Source organism: Ictidomys tridecemlineatus, chromosome 2 (genome assembly GCF_052094955.1).
Source record: "Ictidomys tridecemlineatus isolate mIctTri1 chromosome 2, mIctTri1.hap1, whole genome shotgun sequence".
In the NCBI taxonomy this organism is placed as follows: domain Eukaryota; kingdom Metazoa; phylum Chordata; class Mammalia; order Rodentia; family Sciuridae; genus Ictidomys; species Ictidomys tridecemlineatus.
The window spans coordinates 188,382,186-188,401,820 of NC_135478.1; the positions used below are offsets into that span (position 1 = coordinate 188,382,186).

General features: G+C 40.9%; 1 protein-coding gene and 1 long non-coding RNA gene across 10 annotated transcripts in view; one reads left to right on the forward strand and one right to left on the reverse strand.

The window, feature by feature from the left end:
• Positions 1-4,173: 4,173 nt before the first annotated feature.
• Positions 4,174-19,635, reverse strand: part of St7 (suppression of tumorigenicity 7) — a 261,881-nt gene continuing 246,419 nt past the window's right edge. For 7 of the 9 annotated variants that reach the window (XM_078040323.1, XM_078040322.1, XM_078040324.1 and 4 more), the window contains 3 exons: positions 15,188-15,280; positions 12,385-12,524; positions 4,174-4,523 (listed from right to left, as the gene is read on the reverse strand). In XM_078040323.1, the coding sequence (XP_077896449.1) occupies positions 4,428-4,523; positions 12,385-12,524; positions 15,188-15,280 (329 nt within the window). In that variant the 3' untranslated portion in view covers positions 4,174-4,427. Of the gene's footprint in view, positions 4,524-5,616; positions 11,610-12,384; positions 12,525-15,187; positions 15,281-19,635 lie in introns of those variants that run through there. The other 2 variants (XM_078040328.1, XM_078040327.1) reach the window with 1 other exon arrangement.
• LOC144375428 (uncharacterized) overlaps positions 18,576-19,635 on the forward strand; it is a 78,895-nt gene continuing 77,835 nt past the window's right edge. Inside the window, exon 1 of the long non-coding RNA XR_013435266.1 lies at positions 18,576-18,758. This is a non-coding gene — a long non-coding RNA (uncharacterized LOC144375428). The remainder of the gene's footprint in view (positions 18,759-19,635) is intronic.

Below are 19,635 nucleotides of genomic sequence, written 5' to 3' on the forward strand. Positions count from 1 at the left end.
CCAGTCTCGGGGTGGACAGAACCCTGCTCATGACTGAGATGAAATCCCCCTGGCTTAGTGGGATGGGGGCTCAGAGAAGAAAGCAGTGTTTTTAAAGAACTTTTAAAAATTATTTTCCTTACACACTCTGTAAAACCCCTATATTGCCCCTTCCCTGGACAAACACACCCTCTTGATGCTTGCTTGCCTTTTAATGACAGTCAGTTGAGGTTTCTAATGCCACAACTTTCTTCCTATGGTGGGTTACCTACATGGTGGGACCCAAGGGCCTGTGGAACCCACTGGGAGTAAACATGACAGGAGACAAGATGGAGAAGAGGGAAAGAGAACTTGCTTCCTGTCTGCCGTCTTTGGTCCTGCTGGAGAGTTGTGAATATTACTCTGAAGGAGATAACTGAAGTCACCTGAAGGTCATCATCCCTCAAGCCTGTGCAGCTATCCAGAACATTTCTGGTAGAGGTCCAGTCCACCTCTACTTGGGCATTTTCATTTCAACCATTTCTGTCTGCTCAGCTTTAGCCATCCCAAACCTCAAAACCCAGAATGACAAGACTAGGTCCTTCAAGCACGGTTTAGACCTCCCAACCCCTAGCCCTCCAGACATTCCAGCTCCTAGAACAACCAGCCCTAGCTGTCACTACTGCAAAGCAGAAGCAAAATGGCTTCTCCTTTTCAGTATTTACTAAAGGTGCCACTCACCTGCAGCTCTCAGCTCTTGGGGGGTGGGGGGACTCAGCATACAGGTTTGTTTCAGCTTGGTGAAGTGCATGTCATGAGCAATGAGAAAAATGAGGAGAATCCATGGAAGGAGCATAAACATGTCTTCAACACTTTGACAATGCCCTTAAATTTTCACATTAAGATACAGTTTTTTAAAAAAACATAAAACAAAGGATCAAAAGTTTACTTAGAAGTGACCTCTGGCTGTGAAGTAATAAGGTATATTGTGCTTTTATGTTTCCATTATATTTTGTACAATAACATTAAAAACTCATTCCTTAAAGGCAGTAATAGAGAACCAATTATTAGGAAATACTCACATATGATCACTCCTTTAGGAAAAAACAAAACAGGAATTTCTAAATTTCTAGGGAAAAAAATGAAAAGGAGAATACTTCATAGTAAAATGTATGGAAAAATAAAGCTAATTTGTGTATTTTATCTATTCTGTATCTGTGGTAATTTTTAAATGTTCTTTAAAAATACCTCAGGAAACATGAGAGCCTTACACACACCTGTTTTTAGAATAAAATAAAAGTAAACCACAAGCTCATCTAAGAAAATTAGAAAGACTATACTTCTTATAGATAAGAGAAACTAGCATGCGCAAATAAATATATAAAAACTGAAATTAATAAATCACATAAAAATGATTGTTGAATGCATTGGTAAATCAAAAACTTGTTTCTTTGAAAGAATAAAATAAAGTTTGTGAGGCTAATTAAAAGTGAGAAAGAGGGAACAGCAAGAATACAATCAGAAATGAAAAAAAGAAAAATAACCACAGATACAGAATAGATTAAATACATGAATGATACATCCTGCTACTCTGTGGTAAAATAGTTAAATGCCTACAGAAAATGGTAATTTCCTAGAAAAACTAAGTAAGAAGTGAAAAATCTGCATAAACTGATCACTATAGCAGTTAGAGGGAAATCTACTATCAACAAAGCAAAAATAAGAAGTTTTATGTCCAATTTTATCTAATTTAGAAATTAGATAATAATTTCAGGTTTTATTAAAGGCCACATAAAAATAAAAAGGGATCCTCAATTCATTGTAAAGCTGTAATGACTTTGATACTGGTAAGTACTGATAAAGAAGTTGAAAACAAACCTATAGTTCATTGCATTTGGTCATATTGTATTATTTCCTATATATCCTGGTAGATTCAATTTGATTATATTAAATTAGAATGCTTGCATCTGTATCACCAAATCCATATTAGTTATAAGTAAGGGACACTTACTTTCCTGTTGGAAGAGTCTTCATAGAAAAGCCCATCAGAAAAGATGTTGATACACTTTCATGTAGAAATAGAAGCAGAAGGCAGAGGGAGAGTTGGATTCCAGTTGTCACCTCCATGAAAGTTGGGAACCCTCCTGGACCTTGTGTAAAAAGCATAAGAACTTGCACCAAAAAAAAAAAAAAAATCATCATCTACACTTTTGCTGTTATTTTTGTTTACTCTGACTTTGCCTCTTCAGAGACATATAAAACCTTCAAAATAAAAACAGCTTGAACACTGGTCCTTTGCGGCAGCAAAACACAACAGAGCTAGAAGACAACAACCTCCATGGCATCCAGGCCATGGGAGGCCAGCATTCCAAGTGAGTTGTGGGTTTGCTCAAGAGTTGGGTGGAATCGTTGAAAAGGTAGTGGAAGGAAGGGGGAACTGATATAACGGTCTCTACCTGAAGAGCAACTCTGGATTATGGGGTGAAGGTCTAATAAGTTCATATAATTTGCTTCCCTCAAATTCAGAAATGTCTCCTTTCTCCTCGTCTGATTGGCTCCCCTTCTGGTCCATGGACTTCTCTCCTTCAGTGATCCCTCCTCTCACTGCCTCACCTCTGTGTCTTCTCTCTGTTGCATCTGTTTTCTACCTGTATCCCTCTGATTCACTCTCTCTACCCCGTGAAGTCTTGGCTTCCCATGCAAGTCCAAATTATTAAATTCACTAGGCACATTTAAATCCTTGGCTTACATTTCTTTGCTGCATTTCTTGTAACTTGGGGTTTCTATCAATAACTTGCTTTGGGCCATTGCCACTTCCCACACCCTACAGCTCTCAAACCTTTCACTTAGGCCTTATCACAATCTGTAATTCTGGCTTGAACAGGCCAGAATCTCTTGTTTCCTCATCTATTAAATCATATTAAACATCAATTTAAAATATATTAAACAATTTCTTTTTCTTCTAGCTCTAAACTACAATTCTAAGCCTTCCTGGTCCTTTTCAGCTGCAGCCAATCTCTCTCCCCTAAAAAGATAAAAATGTTAGTACCCATCATGTACTACACCAATTCATTCACCCAATCATTTGAGCATCTACTCTGTCAAGTGCTTGTGCAGGAAGGAGAGGCCAAGAGTTCAACAAGGCAGATATGGCTGCTGCCCCCCAAAACAATATGACTGGTGTGTATATGGGATCAAGCTCTTACCGGAAATTTTCTTTGAGAGGAAAAGCAAGCTGTATATTCCCATCAGGGCTTTGCACAAAAAGGAAAAGTCTACCAAAGTATCAGAAGGCCACATGCTCCTCAATTTCTGCCCTGCTCTTGGGCAGAAACCAGGAACCAACCACAGGTCAGCGGGGAAAGAGCCTGGGTAGAGCTCCCTTGCACACCATTGACCATAACACAGTGCGGAAGGTTCAGGATTCTAAATAAAAGGGAAAACAAACTATGTAAAGGACAGTCCTTTTTTAAAGCACTGGTTTCAGATTTTTAAATAGAAGTGCTTTTTACTTCAGATAGAGGATTCCAGTTTATTTATTTTTCTTCTCTTGCTTAAGTAAAGCCAGATGCTCTGCAAGGTATGAATCATGTGGAAGGCTTTTTAAAGGTGAGGACAAATGATAATTTTGGTTCAGATCACTAAAATGCTCAAAGAATGCTCATATTAAGCATCAGGAATGCAAACACAATTAAAAACTATGAAATTTCCTTATGGGAAAACCTTGGCAATGTAGGTAGTTAGGGTCTACAATAGATGGTTGAGTCTCATCAGAAGTTGCTTTTGCACAACTAGTTTTCAAACAGAGAACATAAAATAATTCCTGGAACTGCAGTGTTGAGTACTGTATAATAAGTAGAGTCTCTGAGCTAGAACCTATGAAGGCACATAACCTCTGTTTCATTCATGCTCCCTGACATTGATTCTGGAAGCTTTTCATATGTGTGTGTGTGTGTGTGTGTGTGTGTGTGTGTGTGTGTGTCCATGGTCTATGAGGATATTTGATTTGGGGTTAGTAGTTTTGCCATTTCATTTTCTAATTTACCAGCTGTGATGGATTCTAAGGACCTGCTGAGATGAGTTCCATCAGCAAAGGACACCACAGGGTGGCATTTCAGTGGACCTGGGATCCAGGGAATTAATGTCAATCCACAGGTTTATGTGGAACACCAACATTTTTAGGGTTGGAAGGAATATATAAGAAGACACAACTGGTTGCTGCAATACACAAAAGTTTATTTTTTACTGTTTTCTTCTTTTCTGGAGGCAAAATAAAATAGAACTGAACATCAATGGATTTTGTACAACAAAAACAGCTTTTAATATGGAACAGACAGTCCATGAACATTTTAAAATCTCGGAATGGCTTCCCTTTTCAAAGTCATGCTTTCTTGCGGTCCACGAGGAGTTGGCACAGAAGAGCCAGTGGCAGCTAGCTGGGCGAGGAGGCTGAAGGATGGTGGTTCCCCTCAGATCCGCGTCAGCTGGTGCCACAGACTGGATGGGAGGATGCTTTCCACTTTCTCCATGACAAAGTTTAGGGGGGCAAACAAAGTGCTGAGGAACTGAAAAGAACACAAAGACCCAGGAGTCAGGGAGGCTTGTTCAAGATGACAGAAGGAACCTCTCCAACCCACGCCTGCATCTCAGGATGTTTCATCATTGTTGGGGGCTCACAGGCTGCAATCATCTTCATGTTTACAGGAAACATCACACGCCAGTCAAAACTGCATTCCGGCCCCGCCCCAGCACTGGTAGATAAGCGGAGAAGTGTCTGCTGATGGCCTCCCTCCCAGGGAGCTGCCATGGCTCTGAGGTCTGGGATCTGCTAGCTGCCCATGGACATGATGGGTGTTATCAAACAGGAATGTCAGATGGGTAGCAAGTGGGCAGAGGAGTTAGAAAACAGTGACAATTTAGACCACCTGCTTGTCTAGCTGGGTGTAGAACTCATTTCAAATGAAAAAGACAATTAAAAAAAAAAAGCAAACCTGTATGTCTATTGTTATGACATGCTGTTGAACCCCCAATGCCTGCAAGGCCCAGGTTTGTTTCTGAATGACCCACTTGGTGACATGCATCATGGGAGCCTGGGGAAGGCAGCAAGCTGCTATTCTATGAAGCACTTGTCCTTGTTCAAGGGGGCTGTTCTGAGTAATGCATCTTTGCAGACTCTTTCATTTGGTTACAAAATTCCTTTCTGCTTTTCATGTAGTGAATAATACTCATTAGATGTGCTTTTAAGAAAGCCAAGCTGCTTTGCCTGAGACTCACTTGTCATAAGTCCATTCTGGTTATATTCTTGTAAAGAATCAACTTCATGGGTTAGATGGATTGGGGTGTGGCTCAGTGGTAGTTTTTGCTTAGCATGCATAAGGCCCTGGGTTTATTCCCAGTGCCAATTAAAAAAAAAAAAGGGAACCAGCTTCATTCCACAAACCATCTAGCATCTGGCAGAAGTGCCCTGTTCTATTCAGGGAGGAGAAGAGGGATATTTGGATGGTTCTCTTGCCCTCTGTTCAGAGCCAAGGCACTCACTTTCTAGGGTTTAACACCTTGTTCTTTGAAGTCCTTTGTCCTAATTCCTTATCCTTAGCACAAAAATTTCCCATGCATGTGTAATGTAGGGGGCAAGTACATAAGCAGAGGGGAACATGGTTTTGAGAGCACACAAGTTTAGCAGACAATGAAGTCAGTGAAATTAAAATGGGCTTCTCTCCTGAGCACATGATCTATGGGTTGTAGATCTTCCAAAAGAGGTATAGTGGATGAGTGTCCCAACTTCACTGGCCTCAGAAAAGACCTTCTTTTTAAAAAAAAAAAAAAAAAGGAAGGAAGGATGAAAAGGAAGGAAGGAAGGAAGGACCTTCTAGTTCTTGTGTTGTTGTTTTAAAGGACCTGTAACACATTATAGCTGGATCATCAAGTGTGAGATTTATAAAAGAAAACTCAAGATAGTCTCTCCAATTCATCTTTTACATCAACTAAAATATATTTACTCAGGTCAGTACTGAAGTTCTGAGTGAGATATAGAGGAGTCTAGGACAAAACCACCACTGTCAGGAGGCTCAAGGCTCAGTGGTAGAGGAGGTAAGACCAATAGGATCTGAACAGAGCAAAGGAATAACCAAAGAGACCATGACAGCAATCACGACAGAAGGCCAGAGAAAGCACCAGAAGGGTTCAGAAGAGGGAGAGAAGCTTTCTGTGGAAAGGGTCAGGAAAAACTCTGTAAAGTACGGCAACTGAAATAGATTCTAATGGATGCTGGGAATGCCAAATGATGGAGATGAGGTATGGATCTTAAGGACAGATATTTGAGCACTGTAGGCCCTAGAGGATGTTCAATCAACATCCACAACAGAATTGAGAAAGCAACCAGTATGGCCAGAAGATAGTAACTGATTCTTTTTAGTTGGAATAGTTAATGGTGGAGTTCAAAAGTGACTAGAAGAATGCTGGGAAGTAATGGTATCAATGCCAGACTGGATTCATAGTCAGTGCTTGAGCAAAGGTAGGACGACTCTTTCTTCAGAGGGAGTTACATCTATAGTGATTTCTGATAACTTTAAATTATCCTTGGTTGAGTGCACAGGCACTTGGGATGTTCACCCTGCAGGATGGACAATATCCTCTTCTCACTTAAGCTGGACTGGCCACCATGAATGCAGTTGGAAGGCATCATGGGGAACACTGGACCCAGGAATGAGTAACCAGTGCTCAAGCTTCCTCTGAAAGTGTTTGTAAAATCCTGGTTATGAGAGGATAATGTGGAGCAAGACTACTGATCACATTAAACAAATATAACATTATAAGATTTTACATATACATAATTATATATGTGTATGTGACACTTACACATATATAGAGAGAGACCACCAAGGCTCCACAGACCACAACATTTGCTTATAATGACTCCATAAAAAGGAGCTAAGTTCTAAAGTGGTGTGGAAAAACGACTGACCACTGACAGGTGTTAGAAGATGGAGCTCAATAAACAAGGTGATATTGCTGCTGGTTATCATACCCTAAAGACTTGACCCAAACCAGATTTAGAACTGCTGAAGCTGTGATAGAGTGGGGAAGGAACTGCTGAATATAAGCATGAGCAGTGCAGTTAGATAAAAGGAAATGTCTATATGCTGGACAATTCTGCACACTAAAACGTGGAGGGTGTCAGGGAGCCTCACTTTGAGATACAGAATGAAGGGAGATGATGTTACTAAACTGGTTCAAAATAAAGACCATTTTTTTGTTTGTTTGCATCATTCTGGGCCCTGGACCTTATCTGAAGCAAAACACACACACACACACACACACACACAAGTAAAACCTCTGAAAACCAAGAGGATGCTTTACCCTGCTAGATGCCTACAGCTGCCTCCTCATCCCACATGCACAGCAAGATGCAAGGGTCCCTTCTTTCCTGGAGCATACCTGCCTTTTCAACAAGGTTCTAGGAAAGAATGAAGCCCCACTGCCTCCAATGTATGTAATAATTTCTCTCTTGTGTGTCTAAAATGTTCTATCCTTGTGATAACTCAGAAAGGTTCCTTTGAGATTTTTTTCTAGAAAGCCTAGTTTACTCTCTTGTACAATCTAGTTGAGAGGCACCCCCTGATTACTAAGCCATTTTCCTTCTTAGTGTACCTCTCCAGATCTCTCCCCACCCCATTTCCCACAAGGAAGAAGATAATGTGGAGAGGCAGAGGAAGCCACTAAGCCCTTTGTTTTTGTGACAGATCAAAGTCATTGGCTTTCATCAGGAGGTAGTAAAAAAAAAAAAAAAAAAAAGTTTGGAGGAGCAAGTCCTGCTCCTCAGGATGCCTTGGGATGTTTGAAAATTAATACTATTTGGCAAAAACAAAACAACCACCAATGCACAAAGAGAAACAGCAGTTTTACTTATAGACTTAAGGGAAATTTATTGTCTGAAAAGTTAAGTCTGAGTGAGGAAAACCAGGCAACCTGCAGCAGCCATCTATCTCAATGTCCAAAACTTCTGTCTAGAGGGCAGAGATACATGGTCAAAATTTTAACCAAAATGCTCCATAATTCAATCAGTGTCCTGTGGTGAGAAAAAGCAACTGAACTAATAAAAAAGAGAGAGTGACACTTCAATGGCCTGATCCTCCTTTCCCGAAGCACCATTACTTAAAAGAAGGTCATGGCTCCCAACATGCTTCCTTAGCATTAGAAACGCCTCTGCTTATCTGAATAAGTTCCAGGTGCCCTATTGCAAGCAGAGAATTGACATCTCACTGTAATCAATATCAGACTTCAAAGAGGTCAGGGCCTATAAGTGAAGATGAGCCAGAAGTCAGAGGGCTCAGGCTCTGGGAAGGAGAGAGACCAGAGGAGGAAAGGCAGGACCCTTGAGAGCAAAGGGGTCAGACTGCTGACCTTCCCACGTTCTGTGAGGAGCTGGGCTTGCAATGATAACTTATTTATATGAGCAACCTTATCTTGGTAACCAAACATTCTAGAAACAGTTAGCCCTAAGTCATTGAGGTAGATTAGATTAGGGGAAAAGCCAGTTGAACCCTCCTCTATTTCCCAGTGGCTTACACTTGGCTATGAGCTTCCTTACTGGCTGCGAGTCGGGTGTAAACACACTGGAGAGTTCTTTCTGTGTCTACTAAAAGTCATTATACCGGGACATTATCTCAGGAGAGGGCTGAGAAAATCACTTTCACAAGCTGCAAATGAGAGCAGGCAGCCTGTGGGGCAGGGCAGCTGTGATAACCTGTGGGTGTGGGGCAGGGGCTTCGGGAGGGGCCTGATGGAGTGACCAGGGTGAGATGTGGAGAAAACCTGAAAGGGGGGTGTTTAGGAATGGAGTGGGTTTGTCTCATTCAGGCCATCCATCTTACTTTACCACCAAGTCTCTCCAGACGTTTTGGAAATTGCTAGACCTGCATGAAGGGGAAGATGAATGTGATGATCCTCCAGGCAGAGGTTTAAAAGTAAACTTACCAAAATTATATTAGAAAATTCTGGGTAGCTGACCAAATTACTACACTTTGGGGGAATATAAAACAGGAGAACCCTAATAAAGGTAGATTTATGTTTTGTTCAATTACTAGATTCTAGAATCAAAACCAAAGTTTTGGAAGCTTAAATGAGGAAAGTAGCCTCTTGTCTAACATCTACCAGGAACTCAGTTCTCCAATATTCTGGAATACTGTAGTACTTGTAGTAATTATAGTACCGTAGGACTGGACTGTTGTACAGCCACTCTAGAGAATATCCCGTCATATTTTATTAATTCTCTCCTTGCTTCACAATCCCCTCAATGGTTAAAATCATCTCAAGTTATTATATTACTCTTCATTCAATACTGTGATTCTCAGCTCTACTTGCACACCTGAATCACTTAGGGAGCATGTGACAACTCAGATGCCCATGCTGCTCTCAGGTCAATTAAGCAGGAGTTCCTGGGCAGTAGGTGGGGCAGGCATCAGCAATATTTAAGCTCTCTTAATGATTCCAAGACTCAGCTAGGCTGAACCCACTGATTCCTGGAAGGCCTTTGTCTGAACAGCTCTGAGAGCCTACAATGCAGCTTCAAATACCTGCTCACAGGTTTGGCCTTCATGAGACTAGAGTACTTAGAAGGGAACAGGGTCCTCAGTCCCCATCCTCAATGTCTGGCAGGGTATTTCTTCACAATATAGACTCCTAGGTGTGAACATCAAGATTCTGAATGTTGGTGGTATGGATGGGTGAACTCTATGCATGTTAGAGGCTGAGAACCTTGGTACTGATCCCAAACTACTACCAAATGCTATTCATTATTTCAATGACCAATACCAGAATGACTAAGATACTTTTACAAATATGTTTTAAAACGTTTAAGAGAGAAATAGAAAAGGAGGAACATTTATTGCTTAATGCTGTAAATGTATTCTCCCTTTACCTTTTACTAAGTTATACTCTAATTTTCTCAGTGTTTTGGCAACTACTTTTCCTCCAGGTTGGATGGGGAGTACGTGAAAATAATGCACAGCATAGGCCCATAAACAGAGAAACATCCAAAATGGCAGCCTGAGTGATACTGGGTTTAGAAATCACATCAGGTAGAGAAGACTTAAGGAAATTTAAAATAGTCTGCCTGGAGGAAATAGAAGGTAGTCAGTCAGAGGTTAAAGATGAATGAACAAACAAGCTATCGTACGAATTTGCAAAAGAAAATAGGCCTGCTTGACGTACTCTCTAAGGACAGAATAGAAATAAAAGGTGGAAATTAAATGAAGGCAGACTTTAGTAGTATAATAAGGACCCCTGAATGATCCAACAATGAAATAGGCTTATGTTCAGAAGCTGAGCTCCCCATGGCTAACAGTTCAAGATGAGTCTAGATGACTTCCTTTGGAGTTACTATTGAAAGCACTTCATTTAAAATCCCTTTCAAGTCTATGATTACAAGTATAAAGGAAGGGACAAAATATCAAGCAGCATCTGATTTTTACATTGATTTTTTTTCTGTAGGGACCACTACTGTTTATTTATTTAATAATCATTTGTTGAAAGCCTGCTGTGTGCCATACTGTGCAAAGATTTGGGGACTCAGAGATGAGAAAGGCACAGTCCTGCTCACAAGGAGCTCCCATTCTAAAGGGGCACAGGATTTCCCAACATATAGAACAGTAAATGTGATCATATAAGTCGTAGGATCATGAAAGGAAGACACCTTCACTCAGCTTAGGAGAAATTCAAAGAAAGCTGAGGATAAGAGAATGAAGAGGCATTTTTTTAAGAGAGAATTTTTTTTAATATTTATTTTTTAGTTATCAGAGGACACAACATCTTTTGTTTGTATGTGGTGCTGAGGATCGAACCCGGGCCGCACATATGCCAGGCGAGCATGCTACCACTTGAGTCACATCCTCAGCCCCATGAAGAGACATTTGGTAGAGTGGACAGTGGGGTGGTGAGGGTGAATGGTATTCCCAATAACAAACAGCACGTGTGAAGGCACTGAGGTGCACAAGGGCCTGGCTGCATCTGTGCATGGTAAATAATTCACTATGGCTGAAGAGCAGGTCTATCCAGTAATTAATCGGTAGGGATGAGATTGAAGAGGCAAGTAAGGTCCAGATGATAAAAGACCCTGCTTGTGTTGCTTGAGAACTGGGACTTTATCCTGAAGTAGGTAGGCAACCAATGGAGAAACTCAAGCAGGGAAGAAACATGCTTAGATTTGCAATTTAGCAAGATCATTCTTGGGTCAGTATGAAAGAGGATAAGACTGGAAGCAAGGAGCCCAGTTAAGACAATTAGAGACATCCAGGCAAAAGAACAAGGACCTGAACTAATAGAAATGCTGTAAGGGAGAAAGAAGGGAAGGAGAGGAGGTCAGGTACTGGCTGCCTGGTGGCTCAGGATGTTAGAACCCACAACCCACCCAGGTTGAAGGCTGAGCAGGACAGGAAGCAGGAAGTGAGAAAGGAAGGGCGTAGCAGGCTCCTGGAGGAGGTCAGGAATACAGGAGGGGGAGCAGTTTTGATGGTGGGGCAAGGGTGATAAGTTCAGATTTGGAAATGGTGACAGTTCGGTGCCAGTGGGATTTCCAGTTCATCTTCAACACTCATGCAAATACTCCCGCAAATCCAGTCCCTGAACTCTGTTGAGCAGAAAATGTCAATCATCTGGAAAGAGATTAAATCAACCCAGCCCAGTTAGAGATAGTCCTGATTCCACTCGCCTTGAAATCTGAACAGAGTTCCAGGGAAATAACTGACACACTTTTCCTATTCCCTCTGTTTGAAAACCTTCTGTGGCACAATCAGGAACCTTACCCTCATGCATGAGCAGGATGCAATCATCAGTTTTCAACAAGGAAAAAGTGGTAGTTGGCTGTCAGTGCAGGGAGCTTTTCTTATTAAAGCTCTACTCCATAGTCCTCCTTCAAGATTCTCACTGGATTTCCCTATTTCTCAATGTCCTGTCAGCATTTTAATACTGTATGCTTCCACACCCTCTCATGGTTCATTCCCAAACAAGTCAAAGGTCTGCAGACATTTAAAAAATACATTTAAATAATCTTTGTAAATGTAAATCTCATCCTTCACAAGGGTAGAGGCACAGTATCCAAGATTAGAACTAATGCCATTTAACGTACACAAAACTAAGTAATGACCCCACCCACTTCTCATTTAATAGGATTTCCTAAATTATTTCATGTTCTTGTGCTTATGTATTATTTGGAAATCTATTTTGTGGAAGAAAGCAAGGCATGAATCAACAGTTACCTGTACTTCCCTCTGACCCTTAACCCTTTGGTTCCACTGGTGATAATGAAATTAAATAGTGAACTCTGCAGTTGGTAAACATTTCTGTGTGACAATCCCCCATTCCTCTTCCATTACCTCCCTTAGATTTCCCTGTCCATTCCCTGAGGCTTCCCTTTAGGCAAACACTCACAGCTTTTGCAAAGACCCCCATGAGTTCCGGGAACTGGTGTGTCAGGAGGGCCAGCATGGCTGTAAAGGAGCACAATCCAGCAGTGAAGAGAATAAAGAAGGGAAGCTCCTTCTTCGGGTAAACTGAGACTTCATGGAAAGCTGTGGAGAAGACCAGAGGGAATGTTAGGGCTGAAGTAAAGAGCATCTTTGGGGAGTTCCTACCCGGTGGACTGACTATTCAGAGCTCTGGCTGAAACCCATGGGAAATGGAACAGATAGAACACTTGACAACCACAGGTCACAACGGACCCAGCCTTTTGCTGCTCCAGCTGGAGGTACGACAGGGTCAATTTGGGGATAAAACACACTCATGGACAAAAAAAAGCAGCACTAACTATGTCTACTATAAAATATTCCTTTCTCAAAAGTGAACACAAATGAAATGACAAAACTTTATCTTAATTATCAAACATATATACATTGTACAAAGCCTTGGAAAGTCCAAAGTTAGCATACTGAAAAATACCCTGTCTACATTTTTAACTTGTATTTTTAAGTTATTATAATGAGGCAATGTTAGTTTATCTTGTACTTTTCCTGGCACACTCTAAGTATGTAAGTGGAGAGTGCTGCCCTGATAGACACTTAGCAAGGACCTCACACACTGGCCTGTTCAACCTGCAAGGGGTGAGAGTCAAGGTTGCTAGGGTTATCTGACACAACCGTAGAAGACTCCTGATTAATATACTTAGAACAATCACCGGAAAGAAAAAAAAAAAAAGCAAAACTGGTGTTCTTTAGAGTATCTTCATAACTTTTAAACTTCAAACACTATGTTTGAGGAAAACCAAACAGTTGTACAAAAGCCAAGAGAACCGACTCCCTCTTTCTACTCATTATGTGACTGCCTGTGACTGTCTGCATGGTGCAGTGCTGACCAGGGGAGGTATGGGCTATCTGCACAGAGGAGGAAGAACCAGCTGCCAGGGACCCTGGTGGAGGGGGCTGGGGAACTGCAGATGAACAACACTGCCCTCTAACCAAAAGGTTCCAAGAGGTCCATTCCCAGGGATATACAGATCTAAAGGCCATTCCTTGACCATTAGGCAGTTGTTACTCAGAGTCCTCAGCCACACTGCTAAAAACTGAGGGTAGAGATGATCAGGGAGGGACAAAGCACAGACAAGCATGCCTACCTGCTTCTAGGTGGGTCAATCTGCTGGGATTCAAATATAGGGTAGAGGTGCACTTAGGGCCTAATGTGGCAATATTTTACTTGTAATGTGAAAAATATGGGTATCATTTAAAATAAACAGCCCTCTTCCTATCCTCATCCTCAAAATTCAGACCAAAGATTTTGGAGGGAGACCAGACTTGAACTATGGCATTCAATCTAATAAATGTGAGCCATAATTTTCTATTTAAGGCTTATAAAGATTATCCCTATAAAGTTTCTTTTAGGAACTATAATCTTATTCTAATAGCTAATCCATCCCCATGGAAACTTAATTGGGCTCAATTAAAACAGTAAAAAACATTGTACTTTTCAGAAAACCATCTTTTTTTAGCAGAAAATGTAAACTTTAACAAGGATCTCCCTGAAGAGGGGAGTCAAAAGGTAAACTGTGGGCCCACAGCAGGGGATTTCTGAAATCAAATCTAATGTTGTGTGAGGCACCAGACACTTCTTACAATAAAACTTGGACAATGAGAAACACATCACTAACATCTCCAAATTCCCTAGGGAACAAATCTCACATTGGGTCTGGCTGGCAAGGAAACACGTGAGGCCCCCCTGCCACTTCATTCTGGTAGCAACCACCATGTAGGAGATACATAGCTGGCATTTGAAAACTGACTGCACACCAGAGCTCCCCAGCTACACCATTCCTCTGGGCAAGTGTCTATCTGTGTCATAACTATGATATACTGGCATAACCGGGATTGGTACAAGGGAGAAGGTGGCAGCAGAAAGGACAGAGAAGAGAGAAGAGCCAAAATTTGGAGGTTATTATCCGAGGGGGGAAAATATGTCCTAAGTCAGGGCCACATGAAGAGCCTGGACATGATCTTTGTACACAGTATGATTTGATAATAACTATTTAGCCTGGATTGTCAAAACAATGTTGTATTACAGTAAACCAAAATAATACTTTCCACATGTGGTGCGGGTCATTAGCCTGCTGGCTTGTAAGGCACTCGAGGGCAGGGTTTTCCTTGTGTGCTTTCATACAGTGCTGAGGCTGCACGTGTGCCCTGCACATGTTAGCCAATTCATTCCATGCAATCCACGAGGTGCTCGCGGGAAATCCCTCTGGCCAAGAGCATTGCATCACCTCGGAAAGCACACCGCCCTGCCACCCGACTCCGCCTCTCGTGGTAGTGCCAGCATTCAAGGGCTGCCCTCCCATCCACAGCTCCTCTGCAGCTCCTTCTGAAGTCATCCCTTTCTCTTCCATCTCTAGCCTGCGCAGACCACATCTGACCTGCACCATGATGGACCAGCACAGTGGGTCTTGGTCCCACACTGGAGTTCTCTGTGCTCAGACCAATCTGCACATGATGCCTTCTCTTCTACATTTCAGTACTTTGGCATCTATCTCTTTGATGACTGTGGAGAGACTTTGAGAGGCAGGAAGTCCAACCCACTCACATAATTCACTTTAATATATATGCTATCGAACAAGGCCAAGGGTTGGGAGAAAAGTAATAAAAAACAAAGAACATTATAAACATTTATCATTCCCACTTCTTCCCATCCCCACCTTTGGTCACACCACCTTCCCTGGCTGAAGAGAGGATTACAAAGAGGTGAAACTTACAGGGTAGCAGCTCCCGGTCTGCTGTTTCTGTGCAGATTGGGTATGGATAGAATAGGTGCCCCTTCTCCAAGGGATAAGGGATCATCCGAAAAGCTGAAAAGAAGAGACAATATGTTAGTTTAATGTTTGTCTCATAACTTCCCAGCTTCAAAAAGGGACTTTTGAGCATTTTTACAATGGGGAACACTCCTACAGGGAAGGCAAGACTTACCAAACTCTGAGTCATGTGCCAGATAAAATGTCAGAGATACACTATGATGTATTACTCACACATTAATCTTACACTATATATTCTGGGCAAACATCACAGAACAGGGTGGGGAGAGAGGTGCAGTGGGGGTAGGGAAGCCATCAATATCAATGCCTAGGGTCACATCATCTTTAAAATATTATAAAAATGTTATAAGCACTAATTCAATATAGCTCAGCCAATGGTAATAATGCAAACCTGGATTGAAATGCTTCCCCTAGAAGCAAATGTGGATTGGCTTGTTGGAGCTTGTTACAGATGTACAAGTATGAAAGGCATTCTACCATGTCTATTTTAAAAATATGTCTAAGTGGATTAGAATTCCAACCAAGAGGGATAAAAACAAAAATCTAAAAATATATGACTTGGGAAGTATTTCTAAACTTTATGAAACTTTTAAATCTTCAATATCATGTGGGGAAAAATGTATTTGGAGAGATTGATTATCTGTATTTTGATGAAGTCAGGCCACCTAAATTCTGCTTTTGTGGCATCAGATGACATTAGGCCTCACACTGAATTATGGCTTTCCAATCAATCCATCCTTTCCCATTATCGAGTGTGTTATTCTCCCTGTTACAATGTCATCAGCATGTTAGTCTCACTGTTCCTATGAACAGTGCTCATGGAGGTAATTTTTCTTTAACAGATGTCCTTTAACTCCAGCACATGGTAGATGTATAACATAAAAGCTGTACCCTACTCTCGGAATGTCAGATAACAATCCTGGCCTTCATGTGCGTCAGAGAGGAATGGTGGCAATATAGCAATATTTTTTGTTTCAAATGCCACATTTTAAGGAATTGTAGTTGTAGCTACATCCTCAGCTGTGTAATTACTAAAGCCTTCTTAAAATGCTGTCAATGTACATATTTATCTTTTGCATACTTATTTCAAACAGGAATCAGAAACAAAGAATGTTCTCCCTCATAAGAAATGACAAGGTCCCATTGTAACCAGCATCAGTGCACATATGGTATTTATTCTGGTGTCTGAATATTATTTAAAAGTAAAAACATTATGTATGTGATTCCAGCATTTGGAATGCAGTCAATCTACACCACAGTGGTATCACTGTGAGGTTACAGAACATTGCCACGGAGAATATAAATCACTATAAATGTGGGATTAGAGCTGAGCCAGTTTGCTGGCAGTTTGCTGAGGTAAAAATGTTATCAATTTTCCTCTCATAACAGAAACCTCTTAAACAGAGATTAAAACATTAAAAACACCCCAGACTTTAACTCTTCTTAAAATGAAGGGCTCAGCCTCGTTCAATCAGAACTTTCCTTTCACACAAACAAAGATGACTTTTGCCCATTAGAACAAGCAAGAGAAGAGGTTCCTTGCACAGGTTGTTAATATAGAATCATCATTTGAAGGAACTGGCATCTCTCTCAATAGAACCAGGCTTTCAAGAAGATGAAAACAAACCAAAACAAAACCCAAAAAAACGAAAAAACCTTTTAGTGACTTTTATAGCATAAGCTAAAAATCTCTTCTGGGAAGCACAGCTTTTACATTTAAACTATAGTACAGCAGGATCTTAATACCATTTCCCATAAATGATGGCTTCTCTGAAAGCATCCAAAAAATGTGGAAAAACCTACAAGGAAGTTTTTTAAAATCCAGATTCTCTATGTGTAACCAGGCTGCTATAATTAAAGAATCTGTTCAGGTTCATATGATATAAATAAACCCTTAGTTTTCAAGGTGGCTATAAATTTGAATGTTAAATTTTATTCAAAATTGAAGTCAGTTTGTACTTCAGGGAACAATTTTTTAAATGAAATATAGGAGCACAAGATCTTGAGAGTGTTTAACCTTAGAAATCTAATGGTTGGCTGGTGTCTTTCAGTCAAATGCTAAATGACTTTTTTTTTTTCTCCAGTACTTGGTGTGCATACAGAATTTTGTGCATTGATTTAGTCTTTATCTTCTTCTAATTGGTTCTCATCTTTTTGGGAGAGTGGAAGTATTGATTATATATATATAATTCAAAGAATAATGAATATCCATCCATCCATCCATCCATCCATCCATCCATCCATCCATCCATCCATCCACATGGCCTGCATTACGCTTCTACTCCCATGATCATAAGGATGTTTATGGTGCTCTTAAGATCTCTTTCTTATGTCAGTTGTCATTTACATTGATTTCATAAAATAATATTAAGGCTTTTGGCTTCACTAAACAAAAGCAAATACAATTTGTGCTTGCAATTCTATCCTTTACCCACCCTGCTGTGCAGGGTCCAACAAAGTGTGAGATAAGCAAGGGAGGTCTGGAGAGAGCCAGGATGAGGCACTGCATAAGCTCTGCCAGCCTCACCTCCCACTGCCTGGTCCTTTTCACAGTAAAGACATGCAACGATTCCATGAGAGCCTCATGGCTTTAGCCAAAAGTGTAGAAACTTTGCAAGTGCAGGAATTAAGAACACACTGATTTGGTGGTGTAAATAAGAATGACAAAAGGTCATTTGAACAGATCTGTTCTATAAATGACTACAGACCTCCTAAAAATCTTTGAGAAAAGCCACACTTCAGAGAAAACTACAAATATACATGTATTTGATTTAAAACAAAACAAAAACATCAAGGCTGTTCCAAGTTGATACAGGGCATATGGATGTCACTTCTGCATTTTCCTTTGTGTGCCATCCTCTCCTCCTACGTTGATCTCAGTTAAAGGGTTCAAATGAAGCTGAGATTTAGTTAATGAACACGTACTATCCTCCACAATCAAATCTGAGGCATAACACTGCTTTCTTCCATCCTTGACTAAACACATTTTCTAGGCTCTAAGCTTATCAGTGCTGTCCCAATCAGAGGTTGTCCACCAATACCAGTGAGGGAATCAATAGAACCAAAGAACGGACAGATGGATGGATATGTGAACAAATTAATGACCTCTCATCCTACCCATCATGTGGATGAGAATATAAGGTAATTTTTGAACGTTTGTATATGTTACCTTGTCAAAGAGGATCTCAGAGAATTTTATACAGATTATTTGGAATAGAGAAAACTGAGTTTGAGTCCCAGTTCTACCTCTTATAATTGGTCACTTATCAAAATGTGAGTGCCTTCTTATGTAACCTACATACAGAGAGCCAAGAACACCCTGTCCCTGCACTCACAGAGTTCACGCCTGAGTGCGAGGAACTTGTTCCAATAAACTTCCAAGTAAATGCTACAGTTCCCATTGTGCTGAGGGCCCTGAAGAGGGACAGGCTGTGTGGCGCATGTCTACATGGGAGCATCTGAGTGACATCTACAGGAACAGGACCTGACTCCACCAAAAAGTGCATGGCTCTAGGTGGGTCATTAATTGTTTCCTGTCTGTCTGTTTAGCTGTAAAATGAAAACACCGCAGTCCTCACAAGTCTGGCAAATGAACTGAGGACAACAGCAGAGACGAGGTGGCTATACACAGTGCCTGGATGTGCAGCAAAGATGAGGCTTCTCTTTACCTTCCCTTCTCTACTAAACATAAAGTTTCTGTTTTCTGTGTTCAGTCACACTTGTTAATAAGTAAAGATTCTGCTTGTTTGTTGACAATTATATGTACAAATGGTAGAAGAGAAAATTATCATCATTGATGTTCTACTTTTGACTGCAATGCAAATAACAACCAGGAAGGCCAACTGTTTTCATGAGGCATTTTGGTGCAGAAGTGAGGAAAAGTCAAAAGTCAAAAGCTTGATTTGTGATCCACAGTCTTTCACTTTAAAAGTGGAAGAAAACAGCCTTGGGAAAAGAATTTTTCCTTAGTTGGATTTAATGGTGCTCCATCCTAATTTTGAAGAAAAATTCTTTGGTTTGATAGTGGACTTGCTAATCTTGTTAGTACCCCTCAGCTCTTTAACCCTCTGTTCCTACTTTCATTTTAGTACTGCATGTATCCACACTATCTCACTCTCTCTCTCCCCCCCCACACACACATACACACCCACACACACACTTGTTTGTATGCACATGCGTGTGTGTACACATGTTAGTGTTTCTCACAAAGCGTTTCAGAGTCTTTGTTGTCTTCCTATCCCCAAACACAATGCCTGACACATAAATGAAATAAATATTTGCTCAATAAGGAATGAATAAATTAATACCAAAGTCTCTTTAAAAGTTCAGGTGAAGCCAGGCACAGAAGAATTCACCTGCCTGTAGTTCCTTCTACTGGGGAGACTAAGGCA